The following is a 20,215-nucleotide window of genomic DNA, read 5'->3' as shown; positions in this document are numbered from 1 at the left end:
TTGCTTCACGATCTTCTAGATTCCAGAGTCTAGGTTGAAATATCTGCAGATATCCTAATTGGTTTTCCCCTATATGTAATCTGATCCTTTCTTCTGTGGCTTTTAAAATTCTCTTATTTTGTATGCTAGGCATTTTCATTCTAATGTAACTTGGTGTGGATCTGTTGTGGTTTTATACATTTGGTGTCCTGTAAGCCTCTTGTATTTGATTTATTCTTCATGTTTGGAAAACTTTGATATTATTGAATAGATTGTTCATTCCTTTGGTTTGAACTCTATGCCTTCCTCTATCCCAATAATTCTTAAATTTGATCTTTTTATGTTATTCCATATTTCTTGAATATCCTGCTCATGGTATCTTACCTTCTTCACCATGTGGCCAATATTCTTTTCAAGATTATATATTTTGTTTTCACTGTCTGAGGTCCTGTTCTCTAAGTGATCTCTGTTGGTGGTGCTTTCTATTGAGTTTTTAATTTGGTTTATTGTTTCCTTCATTTCAAGGATTTCTGTTGTTTTTTTTCCCCCAGAACCTCTATCTCCTTATTGAAGTAATCTTTTGCTTCCTGTATTTGCTTATGTGGCTCTTTATTGAAATGATCTTTTGCTGCCTGTATTTGTTCTCTTATATCTCCTTTAATTCACAGAACATTTTAATTATGTACACTCTGAACTCCTTCTCAGTAATTTTTTCTGTTGTGCTGGCTATGGATTCTGATAATATAGTATCTTTGTTTGTTTGGGGCAATTTTATCCCTCATTTTTGTTTTTTTATGTTGTTAATATGTCTTCCTTCTAGCACTGTGAATCTGAGGCATTACAGTTTTTACCCTATAGGCTTATAGTGTCCCTGCTGGATTCTAATACCTCTCCTTTCAAGGGGAGAACCATATTAACAGATCCCAATACAAACAATATACAGCCTTAAACCAAATACCTGCTATTAAGACATTTAAGGTTTTGTCACAATACACAGAAATGGTAAGTTATTAGATCTTAGAAAGCGTGAAAGAGGAATCTAAATAGTTGGTTAGTAGCAGGAGAAGAGAGAGAAAGTGGTTTTGGGGAGACAAGTAAGTGGGAAGACAATAGAGTACAAAAAACAAATATTAAGAAAAATAAAAAATGTAAAAATAGGAGATAAAAGAATATATAACACAACTGTAGTATAGTATTCATACATCCAAGTCCTCAGTAGCCTAATTCATGAAAAGTACTTGGTTTCAAAAATGTCAGGGATGTGAGGGTGAGAGAAGAGAGAAAAAAAAATCTTGAAGGAAAATACAAGGATTGTTTTTGCTGGAGATCAGTATCTTTCCTACTACCCTTCTTGTCCAATAGGTGGGGTTGTCTGTTGTTTGCTGGTAACTCCACCCTCAGGATGATGAAAGTTATTAGGGTGGGAGGGTTGGTCTTGGGAGCGTAGCTCCTGGAGGTGGGCTATAGCACTTGCCTGTCCCTGATGGGAGACTGCACCCCAAGGATCTCCTTTGGTGCCTGCTTGTATGATGTGTGCTCTTAGTCTTATCTCCTCATATCACCTGTAAACCTCAAATTCCTGGTCTCTAAACTATTTCACTCATCCCCTCCCTTTATACTTCCCAATCAGAACCATTCTCTCCAGAGGTCTTTGGGCTGTGCTCTGCAGGCTGTGTACCTGTCCTGGAGAGTTGTTTTGTATTGGGCAGTTCAGAACCAGGTTTTGTGAGCTACAAGATTGATGGCGTAGCTGCAAGCACTGTGGCAGGTTAGGGAATGACAGGGAGATGGGGGAGTTGGGGACAAAAGTTACCTTGATATTGCTTTTAAGCCCCAGCCAGTGTTCCAAGTTGGGGGTTGCCCCAACTAAAGATGGCAGTGAAGGTGTCCCAAGATGAAGGTGGCTGCTTTCAGCAATAGGGTGTCCAGTCTGGTGGGGCTAGATAGTGGTGAGGGGCAGTGTGTTCAGAGGTAACAGTTCTGTGGCATGCTGTGTTGTGGCTGACAGCTATCTCCAGACCCTGTGTACTATCCCCAGGTGTAGGCTACTGCATGTAGTGGACTATGGCAGTGGTTGCAGTTTTCCAAGATGGAGGTGACCAGGGAAACCTCCATCTTGGGATATATTTCTGTTTGTTTTTTGTACTCTATTGTCTTCCCACTTACTTGTATCCCCAAAACCACTTTCTCTCTCTTCTCCTGCTACTAACCAACTATTTAGATTCCTCTTTCACGCTTTCTGAGATCTAATAACTTACCATTTCTGTGTATTGTGACAAAACCTTAAACATCTTAATAGCAGCTATTTGGTTTAAGATTGGTAGATGGGGGGTCCACAAGGGAGGGGCAGCCAGAGTTCCTGCATGTGGGCAGTGGCTGGGTGTCCTGTGTGGGAGCTGTGGCTGGGATTCCTGTATGGGTGCTGATGCTGGTGGCCCTACTTGGGCACTCAGACAGAGGTCCTGCATGGGTGAGTGGCTGGGAGTTTTGCACTGCAGCGTGTGACACAGTGGCCATGATTACTGCATGGGAACAGCTGTTGGGAGTCCTCTAATCACTTGCAGAGAAACAATATTCCCACTACTTGAGTCCCAGGGTCACAGAGCGACACAGAATGCAGCAGTCCTCTACCCGCCATCTTGGATCTGAACTTTTATTTTTCATAAATGGTAATTGATTATATTTTGTGATACATTTAGGTATTTTAAATTTTGAAATACATTAAATATTGTTATACTCATTTTAATATAAAATTAAAGCTTTGAAATACATTAAATATGATTTACTAATCTACTATTTTACTGTTTTTTATGAATTCTAAACTTTCCAATTAAAAAAATGATATATTGATGTCAATACATATTTGAATATCAAACAAAATAAAAGATATCAAACAATTATCTTTCTTTGATTATTATAAAAATCACATTTTCTTAAAAACCCTTACATGACAAATTACCTTCAGAACTTAATTTCACAAAACCTTTTTCTACTTGCATATTACTTCTGTAAAAAATGATAACCATGTAACTCTTTTCTTCTTTGTACTGGCAGCTAGGAGGCTTAAAGGTAAAGCTTCAGTTAGATGGGGTTTCTTGCAAAGCTTTACCTTTTATTTTTATCTTTTATGTTGTGAATGTTTTTACACCTTTATATTTAGTAAAAGTTAACTCATATTCTTCTCAGAGAGAAAAGGGTTATGAAGAAATAAACAAATAGAAGGTACATTTTATATCTTCACAGAAATCCCTATGAAGTTGTGAGTGTAAACATTCCCAGCTTTTTAAATGGGAACATAAAAAGTGATTTAATTCAAGTTAGAAAATTAGAAAGGCAAACAGGTATTATAATACAGACAAGAGTCCCCCATTTACAACTTCTTTGTACTATTCCTACCAACATACCATCACTTCGTTTTACACATTTTCTAACATGCAGAAAGTATCCCAAAACAGCTCCTGTAGAACTAACATCTGAATGAGAGGAATCCCCATGATAAGATGTTTAACTAATACTGTCCCAGTGCTTGAGATAACTTCAAATGTTCCTCCATGTCAAATGTTCCTCCATTTGGCCACCAAATGGCTTACTTCTGTATAAAAGAAACAAATTTGTTTATTTTTCATTGATAATTATACTTGTTACATTATTTAAATAATCAATTTTCTACTAAGGCCAGGAAACATACTAAAAGACATAAAAATCTAGCATTTGTGTAATAATAAGGGTCACAGTATCTAATACCTGTAGTTTACGTAAGATCAGGTGACAATATTTCTAAAAAGTTCCAAAGCAGAACAACTTACAGGAAGTTACTTTATTTCTCTGCATTACATTTTAAAGTCACATAAAAATTATTTGGCTATATGAAATTTGTATATTCTTCCTTAAAGAAAATAAACATCTATAGAGATGGTTGTAGAAATACCTTTGGTATTCATTACTGGTGATACTGAATAGAATTTAGATTTAGCGCTAGATATAGGTGAGACCATTAGCTGAAAACTACACTTACCTCTTTGGTCCAAAGAACTAGACCATTATTATGAATTAATAAATATCACAAAATGACTTAAATCACTACATGTTTAGTGGCAGAATCTAATGATTAAATATTTACTTTCTAGAAATGATAAGAAACCTTAGAAAATTATATTGCCTTAATCATTTTAGAGGAATAGGAAATTAAAGATGAGATAAAGGGACTTGTCCATCCAAGATCATCTACTTCGTGGCAGAATGGGGACTATAAACAAGCTGATTCATGATTGAAGACTATTCTCATAACACCATAATATATCAGTCAAAATCTAACATGCATTTGATTTGAAATTTTGTTTAAACTGTGAATTAAAAGCTAAGCATGACATAGCCTAAAACAGCAAAATCTTTTTATAAACTCATATTTTTAGCTAACAGACAACTAGAAACCAAATAGCAATGTTACTGTAGGACAGCTTGTGAATATATTATTCAAAGTGAGTATAGGGCTGGGGTTCTGGCTCAGTGGTGGAGTACTTGCCTAGCATGCATAAGGCACTGAGTTTGATTCTTAGCACTGCATATATATAAAAGGTACATCAACAACTAAAAAAAAAAAAATTAAAAAGTGAGTATAATGATGCCAAACTTGAGGTTTTCTAAGATATTTTAAAAATCACAAGTATTTCTATTAGATATTTCAGGGTTACTAGAGAAAAATGCATTCATGCAGACAAAGGAATAAACTTCTGGAAGAAGAGCTAAAGAGAAGTTTGGAAGCTCTTTCTTATCTATTCATTCCTGAAAAATGTATCGAACATTAACTTCACCAGTTGAATAGTACAGATGGAAAAAAAGAAGGAAGTAATAGAAATCCACCCAGTTCTGGAATTATGGATTGAGTTTTGGAAGGTGGTTTGATTTTACAATCTTTTTTACTGGTCCTTTCTTGGCATTCACTGTCTTCTGATGAACTGGATTGTATCTCCCCCTGAAATAAAATATACATTGATCATGATTTTTCAGTCACCAATATGTATAACAAAAACACTATGTACCACACATGCAGAACTGTACATTGCAGCTTGTTCCATCTTTCACATGGAAATCTTCCTATGCATATTTATTGCTTAAAGTTCAGTTTTAGAGAGTTATATTTTATACCACATCATCTCACCACAACTAAAGAGGCAGCCAACTCCAGGGTAGATTCACCAAACACTTGGAAGAAGCCCTTCAAGTGCTCTAACATGGAAAGTTCTAAAGAGAAATGACTTGCATCTTTTTTTATATTTACCCTGATAACTGAATTGAAGCTAAGGAAATAGAAATACAGATGCTATAAAATAGAACAGGGATAGTAAAGCAGTAAGTATCTATGAATTTGTGTCCTTAAATTTTCATAGGATCCTCTTATCCCTTTGTATATAAAACTAATCTTGCTTATATTCTTATTTGAGACAGTAAGAGGGCACTTTTATCTCCTGCAATATGCTTTTAACATACAAATTAGAGACCGATGTCAGCAAAAATGACCTGTTGGTTTCCTCCTCACAAAGGAGAAAAATTCTCTTCTCCATAAAAGCAATGACAAACTCAAAAATGTTGAGAAGCAATTTTCTTAGAAGTCTGGGGTATTAAACAACAAGCAACAACAAAAACAGTGGAAATTCAGTAAGAACTCTTGAGATATGTAGTTTTTCTTTAACTTACCCCATTCCTATCTTTTGCCCCTCACCTCTTACCTCCCTGAATAACTCTGTAGTAGCCTTGAAAATAAATATCCCTCAATTATAGTGAAAACCAACAGTCTGAAAGACACCATAGGAGGCAAACAGAATGAAGTTATAAATCCTTTAAAGCCTCATTATTTGTTCCCAGAGAATTTTCATTATTTAAAGTCTAGTGATTACCCAATTATAAGGCTATTTTTATTTGACCCAACTTGGAGATGATCCAGTGTAAAAAGCTTTGTCAGTTGGGCATTTGTTGGAACTATTAGAAACCATTATTTAACTTTATACTGCTTGAGTCAGTAAATAGCAATAAATAAGAGGGGCAAAAAAAATAACAAGGAAACTTAAAAGGAAAAGCAGGGGAGTAAGCATTAATAAACTGTGATAGCTTGGAATCTAGAAGTCCATACTCAAGTGTCTTACATACATGCGTAGGATTTGTGTGCCTTCTCAGGAAAGATATGAGAAGGCCCTTAGCTGTTGCCTCTGGTTGACCTTGAGTCTCTGTGCACAAGCAGAAAATGAAGGCTAAGGCAGAGTTCTAATTTTCCTGGATGAGTATTAAAGATATACCAAAACATACACATGCAGAAGAGTTCAACAGCAGACTAGAGATAGAAGAGCCAGTGAAGTTGAAGATAGATCAATTAGGGTTGTTCATTTTGAGCAATGGTCAATAAAGAATAAGAAAAGTGAAGAGGGCTTCATATGTACTAACAAATGTATAATGGGTATACCTGAAGGAGAGGGGAGAGAAAACATGGCAGAAAGAATACTTGAAAAATAATAACTGAAAATTTCCCAAGGGTGATGAAAAACATTGATCTAAGAAATTCAATAAATTCCAAGAAGAATAAATACAAAAAGATCTACATTCAGACATATCAAAGTCAGGCTATTAAAAGAAAAAGAGAAAATCTTGAAAGCAGCTTAGAGAAGTAATTCTGTATGTACAAAAAATCCTCAATAAAATTAGCAGTGAGTCCTCATCAAAAAACCATGGTCTACTTGAAGGCAGTGGGATGAAATATCCAAAGGGCTGAGGAAAAAAGACTGCTAAGACTTCAAATGCAACAAAAAATATCATTCTAAAATAAAAAAAGAAATTAAAATAATCCCAGAAAAACAAAAACTAGAGGAGTTATTCCTTAGCAAACCTGCCCTATAAGAAATGGTAAATGGAGACTTCCAAGTTGAACACTAGAAAGTAATGCAAATTCACATGAAGAATAAAGAGACCCATTAAAAGTAGTTACATAGGGAAACATAATAAAAGATAGTAAAAATGTATTTTTGTTTATAGTTACTTTAAGTCTTCTAACTGATTAAAAATAACTCACTCCTAAAAATGACTGTGTGAACAGGAAGAAAATCTTTACCACCTGTAAGACGATACCATATCAAAGCATTAATATTAAGGATATACAAAGAACTCAAAAACTTAACACCAAAAAACAAATGACCCAAAGGAACTGAACAGACACTTCATAGAATAAGATGTATGAATGATCAACAAACGTGAAAAAATGTTCAACATCTATAGCAATTAGGGAAATGCAAGTTAAAACTACACTGAGATTCTATCTCACTCCAGTCAGAATGGCAATTATCAAGAATAAGGGTAACAATAAATGTTGGTGACAATGTGGGGGAAAAGGTTTACTCATACATTGCTGGTGGGACTGCATATTGGTGCAACCACTTTAGAAAGCAGTATAAAGATTCCTCAGAAAACTTGGAATGAAACCACCATTTGACCCAGTTTACTCACTCCTCAAAATATGCCCAAAGGACTTAAAATCAGCATACTACAGTGACACAGCCACATCAGTATTTACAATAGCTTAAATAACAATAGCTAAGTTATAGAACCAACCTAGATGCCTGTCCTTGAACAGATAAATAGATAAAGAAAATGTGATATAAATGTACAGTGAAATATTACTCATCCATAAAGAAGAATAAATTATAGCATTTGCTGATAAATGGATGGATCTGGAGACTATCATGCTAAGCAAAATAAGCCAATCTCCAAAAACAAAGGCTGAATATTCTCTCTGATACATGGATGCTAACAAAACAATAAGAGGAGGCAGATAGAAGTTCATTGCATTAGACAAAAAGAAATGAAGGAAAGGGAGAGAGGATAGGAATAGGAAAGACAAAATGAATCATACATAACTTTCCTGTGTTTACATATGAATACATGACTAGTGAAACTCTACATCATGTACAACAAGAATGGGATCCTAAGTTATACTCCATGTATGTCTAATATGTCAAAATACACTCTACTGTCATGTATATCTAAACAGAACAAATAAAATTAAAAAAACTGAAAAACAATACTTAGAAATCTGTGGATGGAAGGAAACAAGATGCAAAAGGAAGTGATTTGCACAACAACAGCACAAAGGAGGAGGGAATTGAGCATAGGATAATTTTGGAATCAAGCTGTTTTTAATCTCAAGTAGATTGCTAACTAAGATATTAATTATAATCACCAGGGCAACCACTGAGACCAGGACCAGATGGCTTCACTGATTTTACAAATATACAAAATCAATCCTTTGCTAACTCTTTATAAAAATCAAAAAGAAGAGAATATTCCCTAATTTTTTTTCTATGAGGCAAACTAGATTTATGTTTTTGCTTTTGCTTGCTTTGGATTTGGTCTGTTCTTTTCGACATTTTTTTTCCAATACAGACATTTATAAGTATAAATTTTCTTATAAGCACTAAGCTTGAAAATGGCATCTATTGACAAAAATCTATGACCAATATAATTTTTAAAGATTTAAAACTTTCCCTTTAAGACCAGGAACAATTTAAAGATATTTACTATTATTGCTTCTATTCAATATTATATTAGAGGTACTAGCCTGGTCAATTAAGGAAGAAAAATAAATAAAAGATATCCAATGTAAAAAGGAAATACAAATCAAAATCATAAGATATTACTTCACATATAGGAGAGTTAAAATTTTTTTGTAATGTTTTGAGCAACCAATTAAAAATTTTTTTAAAAAAGAGTTTTTTTAAATGGCAAGTGTTAGTAAGAATGTAGAGAAACTGGAACCCTAAAATACATTACATGGGAATATAAACAGTATAGTTACTCTAGAAAAGAGTTTAGCAGTCCCTTAAAAAGATAAACAGACTAGAGTTGATTTAGCAATTGCATTCCTAGGCATATACCCAGGATAAACATATACATTCAAAACTTCTGCAGAAAATTCACTGCAGCATTATTCATAATGCTGAAAAGGTGTAAATAACCCAAATGTCCATTAACTGATGAAGGATAAACAAAATGTGATATGCCAATACCTGGAATATTATTCAATCACAAAAAAGAATAAAATACTGATACATCCTACAATGTAGATGAATCTATAAGCAATTATTCTAAGTGACATACGTTAAACACACAAGCCACATGTTCCATGCTTTCATTTATATGACATAACAAGAATAGAAAAATCCACAGAAGCAAAGAAGACTATTAATTAAGAAAGGTTTGTGGGATGAATGGATAAATATTCCTTTTGGAAGATGAAAATGTTCTAAAAGTAGTTAATGGTGACAGTTGCACAACTTTGTAAATATACTGAAAATCATTGAGCTGTATTGTTTCATAAATTGTTTCAGTTATATATGAATATGTGAGCACACTAGTCATAATATGGTATCAACCAAGATCAACAAAAGTTCAGAAAGAATATTACCCTCCTGTGTATTGTGGGGTTTAAATAAATGATAGTAACTGTACCCCTTGGAATATTATGTTAGCACCTTTAGTTTCAAATCATTCAAATCACATATATTTTTTTCTTCTTACAAATGGATGCTTGGCTACTTTTCAGATTATTTATATTTGTAACACTAAGGATTATAGCTAATGTTTACTGAACTTAAGGTTTTTCAACAACCCCTGATTCTCATACCAACCATTCAATTTGGATTTCATCATCCTCATTTTATTGGTGATTAAACTGAATCTGAGAATAATTATTTATAGAAGCTACATTAAATAATAGAAGTTGGAGACAAAGTAGATTTTTCTATCTTCTCCAAAACCAGTGCAAAATTTTCAATTACCACCTTGCATTTTCACTTTTTAAAAAATATCATATAGTATTAGTTACATAAATATTTTCACTGTTATTTTGGCTTGGGGACTTCTGTAAGATATCTTGTAGATATATTTTCTCTCAATTTTTCTCTTTTAAGATAATTTTAAATGATTATAAAGGATCCATAGTCATATTGAGAATACTAGGAGTATAAATACAAATCATCCATAATCCCATTATACTATTTTTTATTATAATTTTTATTTACTACTATATGTTAGCATTTTCTTTGACAGTTACATATTCTAGAATCTAATTTTTCAACTTTATATAATACCATAGTTTTTTAAAAAAATTATTCCCTTAATGTTGGATATGTTAGTTTTCTTAACTGTAGCTGTTTTCCTTCTCAAAAGGACATTGCCTTAATAATCTCCCTCTTAATGAGTCCTAAAATTAATTTCCCTTAGGTTCTTTTATTCCAGAGCATTACGGAGTGCTTTGTTATTTTCTTCCTCTAGGGCCTTTAATCACTCTAAAAAATTTTCATAAGCAGGAAAAAAAATGAGGCAGCACACTAAAGAAAAGAAATAAACTTTACAGTTTACTGCTTTTAAGAACCACTGCTTTGGTTTCAGTTTTATGCTTCTTACTTGAAGAAATACATGCCAAGGGTCATAGTCAAAGTTACCTGTTAGTTTGTTTAGGATATTTTGGGATCATCCAAACCTAATCCCCAAAAGAATACTTACTTATTTATCTTTAAAAAGCCTTATTTTCAAATCTACATATATAAGTATCTCTAGAATAAATCTTTCAACAGTAACAAAGATATCTTAATGATTTGTGGCTGTGGTTTCACACAGTAGGGATATAAGAGTTAGTATATTCCATCAGGCACTATTCCTCTTTGATAGAGTTTTAAAATACAATTTCACATTAGTTTGTTATTTTCTAATGTCCTAATTTGCTCTGGATATTAGAAACACTTAATAAGTCAGTATTTTAAAATTAGCACTGCTATAGTTTTGATGTTTATTGGTATAGGTGGGATGTAAATTGGTGCAGCCAATATGGAAAGCAGTATGGAGATTCCTTGGAAAACTGGGAAAGGAACTACCATTTGACCCAGCTATCCCTGTCCTCGGTCTATACTCAAAGGACTTAAAAACAGAATATTACAAGGACACAGCCACATCAATGTTTATTGAAGCACAATTCACAATAGCTAAACTGTGGAACCAACCTAGATGCCCTTCAGTAGATGAATGGATAAAAAAATGTGGCATATATACACAATGGAATATTACTCAGCAATAAAAGAAAATAAAGTCATGGCATTTGCAGGTAAATGGATGACATTGGAGAAGATAATCCTCAGTGAAGTTAGCCAATCCCCTAAAAAAACAAATGCCGAATGTTTTCTCTGATATAAGGAGGCTGATTCATAGTAGGGTAGGGAGGGGGAGCATGGGAGGAATAGATGAATACTAGACAGGGCAGAGGGGTAGGAGGAGAAGGAAGGGGGCAAGAAGTTAGCAAGGATGGTGGAATGTGATGGACATCCTTATCCAAAGTACATGTATGAAGACACAAATTGGTGTGAACATTCTTTATATACAACCAGAGATATGAAAAATTGTGCTGTATGTGTAATAAGAATTGTAATGCATTCGCTGTCATTTATTTTTTAAAAATCAATTAAAAATTTAATAAATAAATAAATAATTTTTAAGAACTGCATCTATATTTCAGTGACCACTGCAAATGACCATACTTCCTCACTAAAAAGGTAAGGGCTGACACTTCAATTCTGTTTATACTGTTACTAATGGTGTAGTTTTAAGCTTTCATTGGATACTACATTGTTTTAGTTTAAAAAATAAGTTCTTCCCATGTTTAAAAGCTAAAAATGTTTCTGGGAATTTAAAAAAAAGTGTAAAAATAGTGAACAGAGATCACAAACTTTTTAAGTTCTCTTACCATCTGCTATTTTATACTGTTGCTATAAAATCTAGAAGTTCCACTTCCAAAATGTAATGGACACCCGTTTTGTCATTACCATTCACAAGCAAATATAATTAATTAGAAAGAAAACATATAATTAGACTTACGTTTTCACTAGATTCTCTTTCATTCTAGGCAGTTGATCCATCTGTTGCCTTTTAGAAACTTGATGTGCGCCAGAGACCTGAAATACAAAAAACTGAGTGTTTATCCTCTTCTTTAATGATGAATTTCAGAGGGAAGAAAAAATAGTCAAATATCCAACTCCTTTACCACCAGATCCTTTAGTAGCATGTGTAAGAGAAGCTGAATAATAATGGGAAATTCTGATTTCCAGTATAAACAAGCGTCTAAAGATTCTGGAAATACCCCTATCTCATCCCCAGAGACCATATAGAGAAATATCCACATAGAATAAATCATTACAAGTAAACATAAAAGTAAAAGTATATAAACATATACTCTGTCTTTATGATAGATAAGACAATAGAAACATAGATATAGTACAGCAGAGACAGAAAGACAAGTTAATATATTCATTTCTGTCTATTTTGAAATTCATCCATTATACAAAAGTGGTGACTTTCTGTGAATGGTGTAAATATAATCTTCCATTCAGGAACAACTAAAATTGATTAACTTAGAGATGGCAATTGAAGTCACTAAAAAAAATGAGATCATACAGTAAGAGTAATACAGAGAAGTAAAAGACACAATAATATAAAGCTGAAAGCAACTTTTAGGGGATGGGAGACTCATTGAAGATATGGCCATCATTTAAACATCAGAAAAACCCAAGAAAAAAAATGTCATGCAAGTCAACTGTGTGTATTGGGGCTAGGGCATATATTCAAAGATGTGGGCAAAGACTGCTAATACCACAGGTTTTAAGAAGAGTCTTTGTATGTAGCTATGAAATGATAAACGGGGGCCATAGTGTTGGGATCAGAAGATAGATGAAAAGAGATTGAGGGGTATACTCAAAGCAAAGTTAGTGAGTATACCTACTCTTTCATGAAATTTGGCTGAGAAAAAGAAATCTATGGTGGTAGTTTTATGAGAAAAGTTGGAATAAAATAAAAATTTTTTGGTTGTTATTTTGGTGGAAGAGTTGCATATTGCAAGCAAAGGATAAGCTATAGTCAGTAAAAGAGAAAATAAGAGGAAATTATTATTGAGTCCTAGAGGCAGCAGACAGACTTGGGAAGAAGACTGGAATCCTTTTCTCTAAGACAAGAGGGGAAAACATGAGTGGTAGATAAAGATGTGTATAATCTGAAGGTAAAAAGAACAACTAGATTTTATATCTGATAGACCCCCCAACTCCCTCTGCCTTGCCCCCTTGCCATCTCTCTTTTTTGATCTAAGATATTAGATCATTTGCTAACAGTGACAGGTTTGAGTGTGTTGTACTGGAATTCATTCATTCCTTTATTCATGTCCTTTATTCATTCCTTTATTCATGTCACCACCACATTATGGACCAGGAACAAAGACAAATAAGTCACATTTCTATTGAGGAAATAGCAAAACAAATAGAAGATTACAATTAACGTCCTTGATAAAGGTTTGCATGGGTGCTTTGTGAGCTTACAGCTTGTGAGATGCAATTAATTCAGGCTGTAGGGGACACATGTAGAATAGTAACCAGTTAAGAACTAGAGAAAGGATATTCTACCTAGAAAGAACAGCAAGGACCTCAGCTAAAAAGCAGCATGATAGATGCAAGAATTGCAAATAGCATTTGGTCTAGATGCAGCACAGATGTTAGCAGGGAAAAGGCTAAGACAGGCACTGCCATGTTGGGAGAGGACTTTGTTGACAACACCAAGGAGCTCTGCTATGATCTTTTGGGCAAAGCAAACAGAAAGTATTATAAAAGGAAATTATGCCATGATAACTGTATTTTAGATTGATCACTTAGGCAACAGAGAAGAAAAATGGGTGTGACAGAGACAAGACTTTGCTTGATTTTAAAATGAACAATAACAAAATAGAGTTTTCCCAAAAGGCAATGGAAATGCAGGGACAGTCTGGAACCTATATCATGAGAGATAAAATCAGTGAATTTTAAGGAATTTTCAGGGAAGGAGAATAAGAAGTACTATCTCATGTGTTTTAAGAACAAGTCTATGAGTTAAAACTGCCTGATGATGAATTTAGAACCACCTCAGATTCCCTGTGAGTAAACCAAAATCAATATATTCAACAATCACTCAGACCCACTGCAAAATTCAGTGTTTATGGGAAACTTAAATTTAAATTTATCAGGTATTGCTACAAGCTGTAGTCAGTTTTACCACTTGATTTTTCAGAGATGCAATGTACCTGTGTATTCTTAAAAAGTAATACCTATGGGCTGGGGATGTGGCTCAAGCGGTAAGGCGCTCGCCTAGCATGCGAGGGGCGCTGGGTTTGATCCTCAGCACTACATAAAAATAAAACAAAGATGTTGTGTCCACTGAAAACTGAAAAATAAATATTAAAAAATATCTCTTGGGGCTGGGGATGTGGCTCAAGTGGTAGCGCGCTCGCCTGGCATGCGTGTGGCCCGGGTTCGATCCTCAGCACCACATACAAACAAAAATGTTGTGTCCACCGAAAACTAAATATTAAAAAATTCTCTCTTTCTCTTTAAAAAAAATCTCTCTCTCTTCTCTCTCTCTCTCTAAAAAACAAAGTAATACCTATACTGTGCATACATTGTGCAAATTAGAATAATTCTGAGATGGGGCAATTCAGTTTCAGTCAAAACAGTGGTTTGAGAGTGAGACAAAGCCTCAGATATAGTTGCAGAAGTATAAAAAGCAGATTCAGCAAATAGCTCTAGTTATCTACCAAAGAATCAATTTCCATGTATTCAGCATGGAAAGAACTGCAAATCATCCATTAACCTTTCCAGTCACTGCAGTATCCTCATGGTCAGAACCATCTTTGACTATAAAAATTTAACAATTCAGTTTAGAGTGAAAATCCTTATTAACATTATACTGGAGATAGGATTAACATCTTCCCTGGAAGCTGTTAAAATAGGCTTTGATTGTACATTCAGTGATCTTGTATAGTCAGAGTAGGCTTATTCCACCTAAATGATTTTTTTTAAAAGATAAACAAAGGCAAATGAATGCTTCATGGACAAAAGACTTTTAATTTTAACCTTTAAAAAAAAAATTCAGTGTTTTACATACCACCTTTTGTGTAAGGATTTGAACTTTTCATTATCTCCATAATTCTTATTCATAAATTTTGTACTATGTTCAATTTGGCAAATCATTTTGAACATTGATTATTTGCCACTCTTTTTGCTCAGTGTAAAGTAACAGCAAGAATGAGGCACTCTGACTGACCTCAGGAACCTACAGCTAAGTGAAGATTAGTCAAGGATCTAGAAAGCAATTTGAAATTCTGATGGTGCTGTCACTACACAATATGTAGAATATACATATGGACTAGTGTGTTCAAGAAAGAAAAAAAACAGGAAAATAATATTCACCATTAATTGAAATCTAGAACCTATAATGTGCCAGGTACTATACTTAGCACTTCACATAAACCATGTCTCTAAGCACTCACAGAACCCTGAGACTGATACTGACATCATAAAGATTCTCCCTTTCTACAGGTGAGGAAAGAAGTGGTCATACAGCAGTTAGGTGCAGAGCTGGGATTCAAACCCAAATTTGCAATGGCTCCACTATCTGTGGTCTTTTCATCATGTGAAGGCCTCATGAAGGAGGTGGTGTTTGTGCTATACCTTGAAGGAGATGGAATTAGCATGTATGAGAAAAAGAATATTTCATGCCGGGTATAGAGTCAGATGAAAGGCACATGGGTACCCGTACCTTTGGAGGAAGCAGTGCTTCCAACTCATTGTCAAGATCCATGAAGTTTAAGTTGACTGTCCATTTTATGGATGAGAGACTACAAGCACTGATTCTACCTTAGCTCCATTTCCTGCTTAAGCTTGGTGAACACTACAAGTCCAAGTTTCCTTTTACCCACCATTTTGCTGACTTTTATTCTCATATTTTACTATTCATCCCATTTTTGGCTCCAATTCCCAAACCTAAATCTCTTTCTCTTAATCCTTTCTTGATCCCTCTAGATACTCTAGATTTGATGAGCAGGTTACCTTTTGGATCAAGCTCACTCTCAAGGTACTCACTCTACCTCATTGTCTAACTGCTGTGCTTTGAGGATCCCAACCATTTTTGTTACTCCCATAACTATCACTGTCTTCAGAATTATAGCCTATCTTTTCTTTTAACCTTATTTATCCTCCCTGATGAATTTAATTCATTCACATGACTTCTCTTACTATCTATATGATAGTAATTTCCAAATCTATCTCTAAAGTTTAACATTTTCCTGAGATTCCCATATCCAATTACTCTTTGGACTCTTCTGTTTGGATAACATACTTTTAAAACTGAACTCATATCCTAATCTTAAAATATATGCCAAAATAAAGGTAATATAGCTTAAATATTTAAATATTAAATAATAAGCCATGTAAGTATTAAATGATGCTGTAAACATTATGAAACATTGAGATGAAGATTATCTTTTAAACTATGACATAAGAAACCATAAATAAAAGAGCTCTGGCAATGTAAAAATGCTCTAAAATTCCAACAATATCATAAGTAAAACTGAAAGACAAATGAAAAGCTGAAAATATGTGCAAGATAGTGTACTGATAATTTTCCTGACTTATATTTCTATGAATAGCAATACTGTGTCTATAATTATGAAGTGATAGCTAAAGGATAGCAGCTTATCTGTTTGAATTCTAGTGATCATGGATCAAACTAAAAGGATAACTAAGGAAACAGATATTCAAGATAATCTCTTAATTAGGGAGACTGTTTTCTCTCTTTATAAATTATGTACTTCCCTTTCCATCTTCCATATTTAGAAACTTAGTAACATTTCCCCATAATTTCAACAACTGTTTATCTAACCCAACACACACACACAAATTATAGAAAAATAAAATACATAACTTAAGGAGAAGGGAAAGCCTTAGAATTTGAAAGTAAAAGAAAAAAATTACCTGAGACATTTCAGATATGTATTTACAGCGTTCACTGTTGATCTTGTGGTAAGCCTATGTAGAATATACAAATGTAAAGAATCCAACATAAGAGAAGATTAGCAAGAAAATTGCCAAGTTAGGGTTCATGTCTCCTGCTTTTTTGTTAAAACTGTAGGAAATGGTTTTGTACCATTTTATGAAAATGATATAGTAGGTTTGTAGATAACCCTAGAAATAAAGGCAGCTTCAAATGAATTGTTTAGTAGAATAAAAACAAACCTTTGATTCTTGTTCCAGTTTAAGTGCATAGTCTTTCACTTGATTTTCAAGACTTCTTTTTTCTTTTTCTAGTTGTTTAAGTAATATATTTAAGGATTCCTGAAAGTATAAATAGTAAATTTTATATGTACTCATATCCTAAGACCAACAATAGAAATGACAACCAAATTCTTCACCAATGAATGCCTTCTATACCTAATATTCTGTGATCTTATAATTCCAGTAATAGCAATAAAATAATCAAAATATTTGTTGAGCTCTAACACTTGTATTATATATGTATTATATATCACATGTATTATACTAAGTTCTTTCACTAGATTATTACAATACTTGAGATGCCTAATGTTTGTTTCCACTTTACTGTTTAGAAAACTGTGTCTTTTAGAGTTTATATAACTGGCTCAGAGACATAAAGCTCATCAATGATAGAGCTAAAAGTAGAACTCAGATAAAATGACTCCAAAGGCCAGACATGCTGAAAAATTATTTGTATTAACAACAAGAGGTAGTTATACTGTTGCTACCATTGTAACAAAAGAGGTACATGTAAAGACACTTAAATACTATATCCTATATAATTTAAGTCCATTATATAATTTAAGTCCATTTTTATGTGCTGATGAAAACTAGAGAACAGGAGAGAAACGTTCTTTATATAGAAAGAAAAGTTTACGGTTCCTCTTTCATAAAAGGACAAAATTGGATACATTATTTTGATTCACATCAATAACTATATATATATATATATGAATATATATTTTATACATACACACATAATTGTAAATTGTTGAACTGCACAACTAAAATGCCTAATTTCTATCTTCCAACCAGAGTTACCCTAATTTCCTAGTAACTTGTGAAATAAATGTTAAAAACCTTTTTGTAAAAGCTTCAGCTCAGAAGTAGAGTGTCTGGACTGAGGTCTTAGTTTCCAGAACTGTTCTACTCTGTAATAATCTCCCAATTGCTCTGGTTCTCAACCTTATTGCCTTCTCTACCACTCTTCTTCTCTCCTTTGGCTTAATAAATAATCTTGTTTTCCCATCATCCCTCCTACCTCTCTCTCATCAACGTTTACCTCACAAAATCAAGAAATTTCTTTTCTAAATTCTACTTTCCCTAATAGATTCCTATCCTATCTGTTTTGATTTTTCAGAAAGGACAGATGTGAACAGTTTCCTGGGTACCACATGTAGAAATATGGGAAAATATTAAGAGAGTTTTACAATCTTCTGCCTGACTATCATGATACTGGGGGCAGAAATCTGTACAGAGCTGATAACTGGGGGCAAAGAGCTCTGGGGAAGAGGAATGTGGCAGGTCCTACCAAAGTGGATATAAAGGTGAAATTTCTTGTGTATTATATATTACACAATAATCCTTACCAGAAACCATCACCACAGATGAGGTATTAAACTAAATAGTCCAAATATTTTGCCAAGAGATATTTTCTAACTCTGTCCTTGGTCAGCCAACAGTGAGCTGATGAACAGAGTAACCACAGTGACTGAGATGGGGACTTTGCATTGTTTGGCCCAACAGCATGGGTTCCTTCTCACTAAGGGTAAGCTAATACTGCTGCTTATCAATGTTGGAAATGCTAGCAAGAGATACCAACATGAGCCCTGTAAGGGGCACTATCCCTCAATGAGATCAACCATCCACTTGGTGGCAAGTTGATTATATAAAAGGGCTTCTTATCCATTCATCCTGATGTATGTTTCTGATACAGTTTTACCTTCCTTTCCTATCCACAGAACCTTAGCCAGCCATATACTTTGTTAATCTATCAGTTCTGAGATGGAAAGAGATTATTTTTACCAAAAAGTTTTTAGGCAAGATACCAAAATTACCACCCTTTTCCAGGAAAGATTGACTAATCAGTGTCAAAGACTGGTGGCCTAGCTTAATTATATGTGACTTGAAAGTAGGATGGCTGAGTACACGGCTGAACCACTATAGCAAATAGCAAAGTTAATCAACACTGCTAGTAGAAGGCAAGCTTGTTTCTTTTTTCTTTTCTTTTTTGCTCCTTTATTTTTGATTGGTACTTTCTACATATATATGTAGAAAAGTAAAATTCCCTCTGGTACATTTATATATATATGCATATAACATAATTTTATTAAATTCATTACATATTTCCTCCCCTTTCTCATTCTTCCTCCCTCTCATTCTCTACCTTCTTGATCTTTCCTACATAATTATGATATCCAAGCCTCACCTCCAGTTCCTTCTTTCCCTTCATGTGACCCTTGATTTTCTGAGTCTTGCTAATTTTGCATAGTGTGATGTTCTCTATTTCTATCTATTTACTGGCAAATGCTATTATTTCATTCTTCTTATGGCTAGCAAAACTTCACTGTATATATGTAACACATTTTCTCCATCCATTCATCTATTCACAGACATCTGGACTGATTCTATAAATTGGCTCTTGTGAATTGTGCTGCTATAAACATGGCTATATCACTACAGTATGTTGATTTTAGTTCTTTTGGATAAATACCAAGAAATGGGATAGCTAGGTCATATGGTAGTTCCATTCCAAGTTTTTTGAGGAATATTCACACTGCTTTCCATAGTTGTACTAATTTACAGTCCCACCAACAATGCATGGGTGTATCTTTTCCCCACGTCCTCACCAGCGTTTGTTATTTGTATTCTTGATAATTGCCATTCTGACTGATGTGAGATGAAATCTTGGTGTAGTTTTGATTAGCATTTGGTTGCTAAAAATGTTGAACATTTTTCCATATATTTGTTGGCTGTTTTGTTTCTTCTTTTGTTCATTTACTGATTGGGTCATTAGGGTTTTTGGTGTTAAATTTCCTGAGATCTTAATATGTTCTGAATATTAATTCCCTGTCAGAAGAACAAGTGGCAAAGTCTTTTTCTCTCCATTCTGTAGGCTCTCTCTTCAAGCTTAATCCTTTGCTCTGCAGGAATGTTTTTAATTTGATGGCAGGCCACATATTCTTGGTTTTGTTTCAAGAGTCTTGTTGAGGATATTGGTGGCTGCACATATATGATGGAATGTTGACCCTATGTTTTCTTCTAGCAGTTGCCAAGTTTCTTGTCTAATGTACAAGTCTTTGATCCATTTTGATTTGACT

At 34.0% G+C, this 20,215-nt stretch overlaps 1 protein-coding gene across 10 annotated transcripts in view; it reads right to left on the bottom strand.

Moving 5' to 3' along the window:
* Positions 1-2,602: 2,602 nt before the first annotated feature.
* Ccdc169 (coiled-coil domain containing 169) overlaps positions 2,603-20,215 on the bottom strand; it is a 48,741-nt gene continuing 31,128 nt past the window's right edge. For 7 of the 10 annotated variants that reach the window (XM_005317102.5, XM_040281600.2, XM_040281606.2 and 4 more), the window contains 4 exons: positions 17,097-17,195; positions 16,836-16,889; positions 11,887-11,963; positions 2,603-4,951 (listed from right to left, as the gene is read on the bottom strand). In XM_005317102.5, the coding sequence (XP_005317159.1) occupies positions 4,852-4,951; positions 11,887-11,963; positions 16,836-16,889; positions 17,097-17,195 (330 nt within the window). In that variant the 3' untranslated portion in view covers positions 2,603-4,851. The remainder of the gene's footprint in view (positions 4,952-11,886; positions 11,964-16,835; positions 16,890-17,096; positions 17,196-20,215) is intronic. The other 3 variants (XR_013423437.1, XM_078016114.1, XM_040281599.2) reach the window with 3 other exon arrangements.

The sequence above is a fragment of the Ictidomys tridecemlineatus genome, chromosome 6 (assembly GCF_052094955.1).
Source record: "Ictidomys tridecemlineatus isolate mIctTri1 chromosome 6, mIctTri1.hap1, whole genome shotgun sequence".
NCBI lineage: Eukaryota > Metazoa > Chordata > Mammalia > Rodentia > Sciuridae > Ictidomys > Ictidomys tridecemlineatus.
The sequence above is the reverse complement of the archived record's forward strand: the minus strand, read 5'-3'. Positions and strand labels throughout refer to the sequence as shown.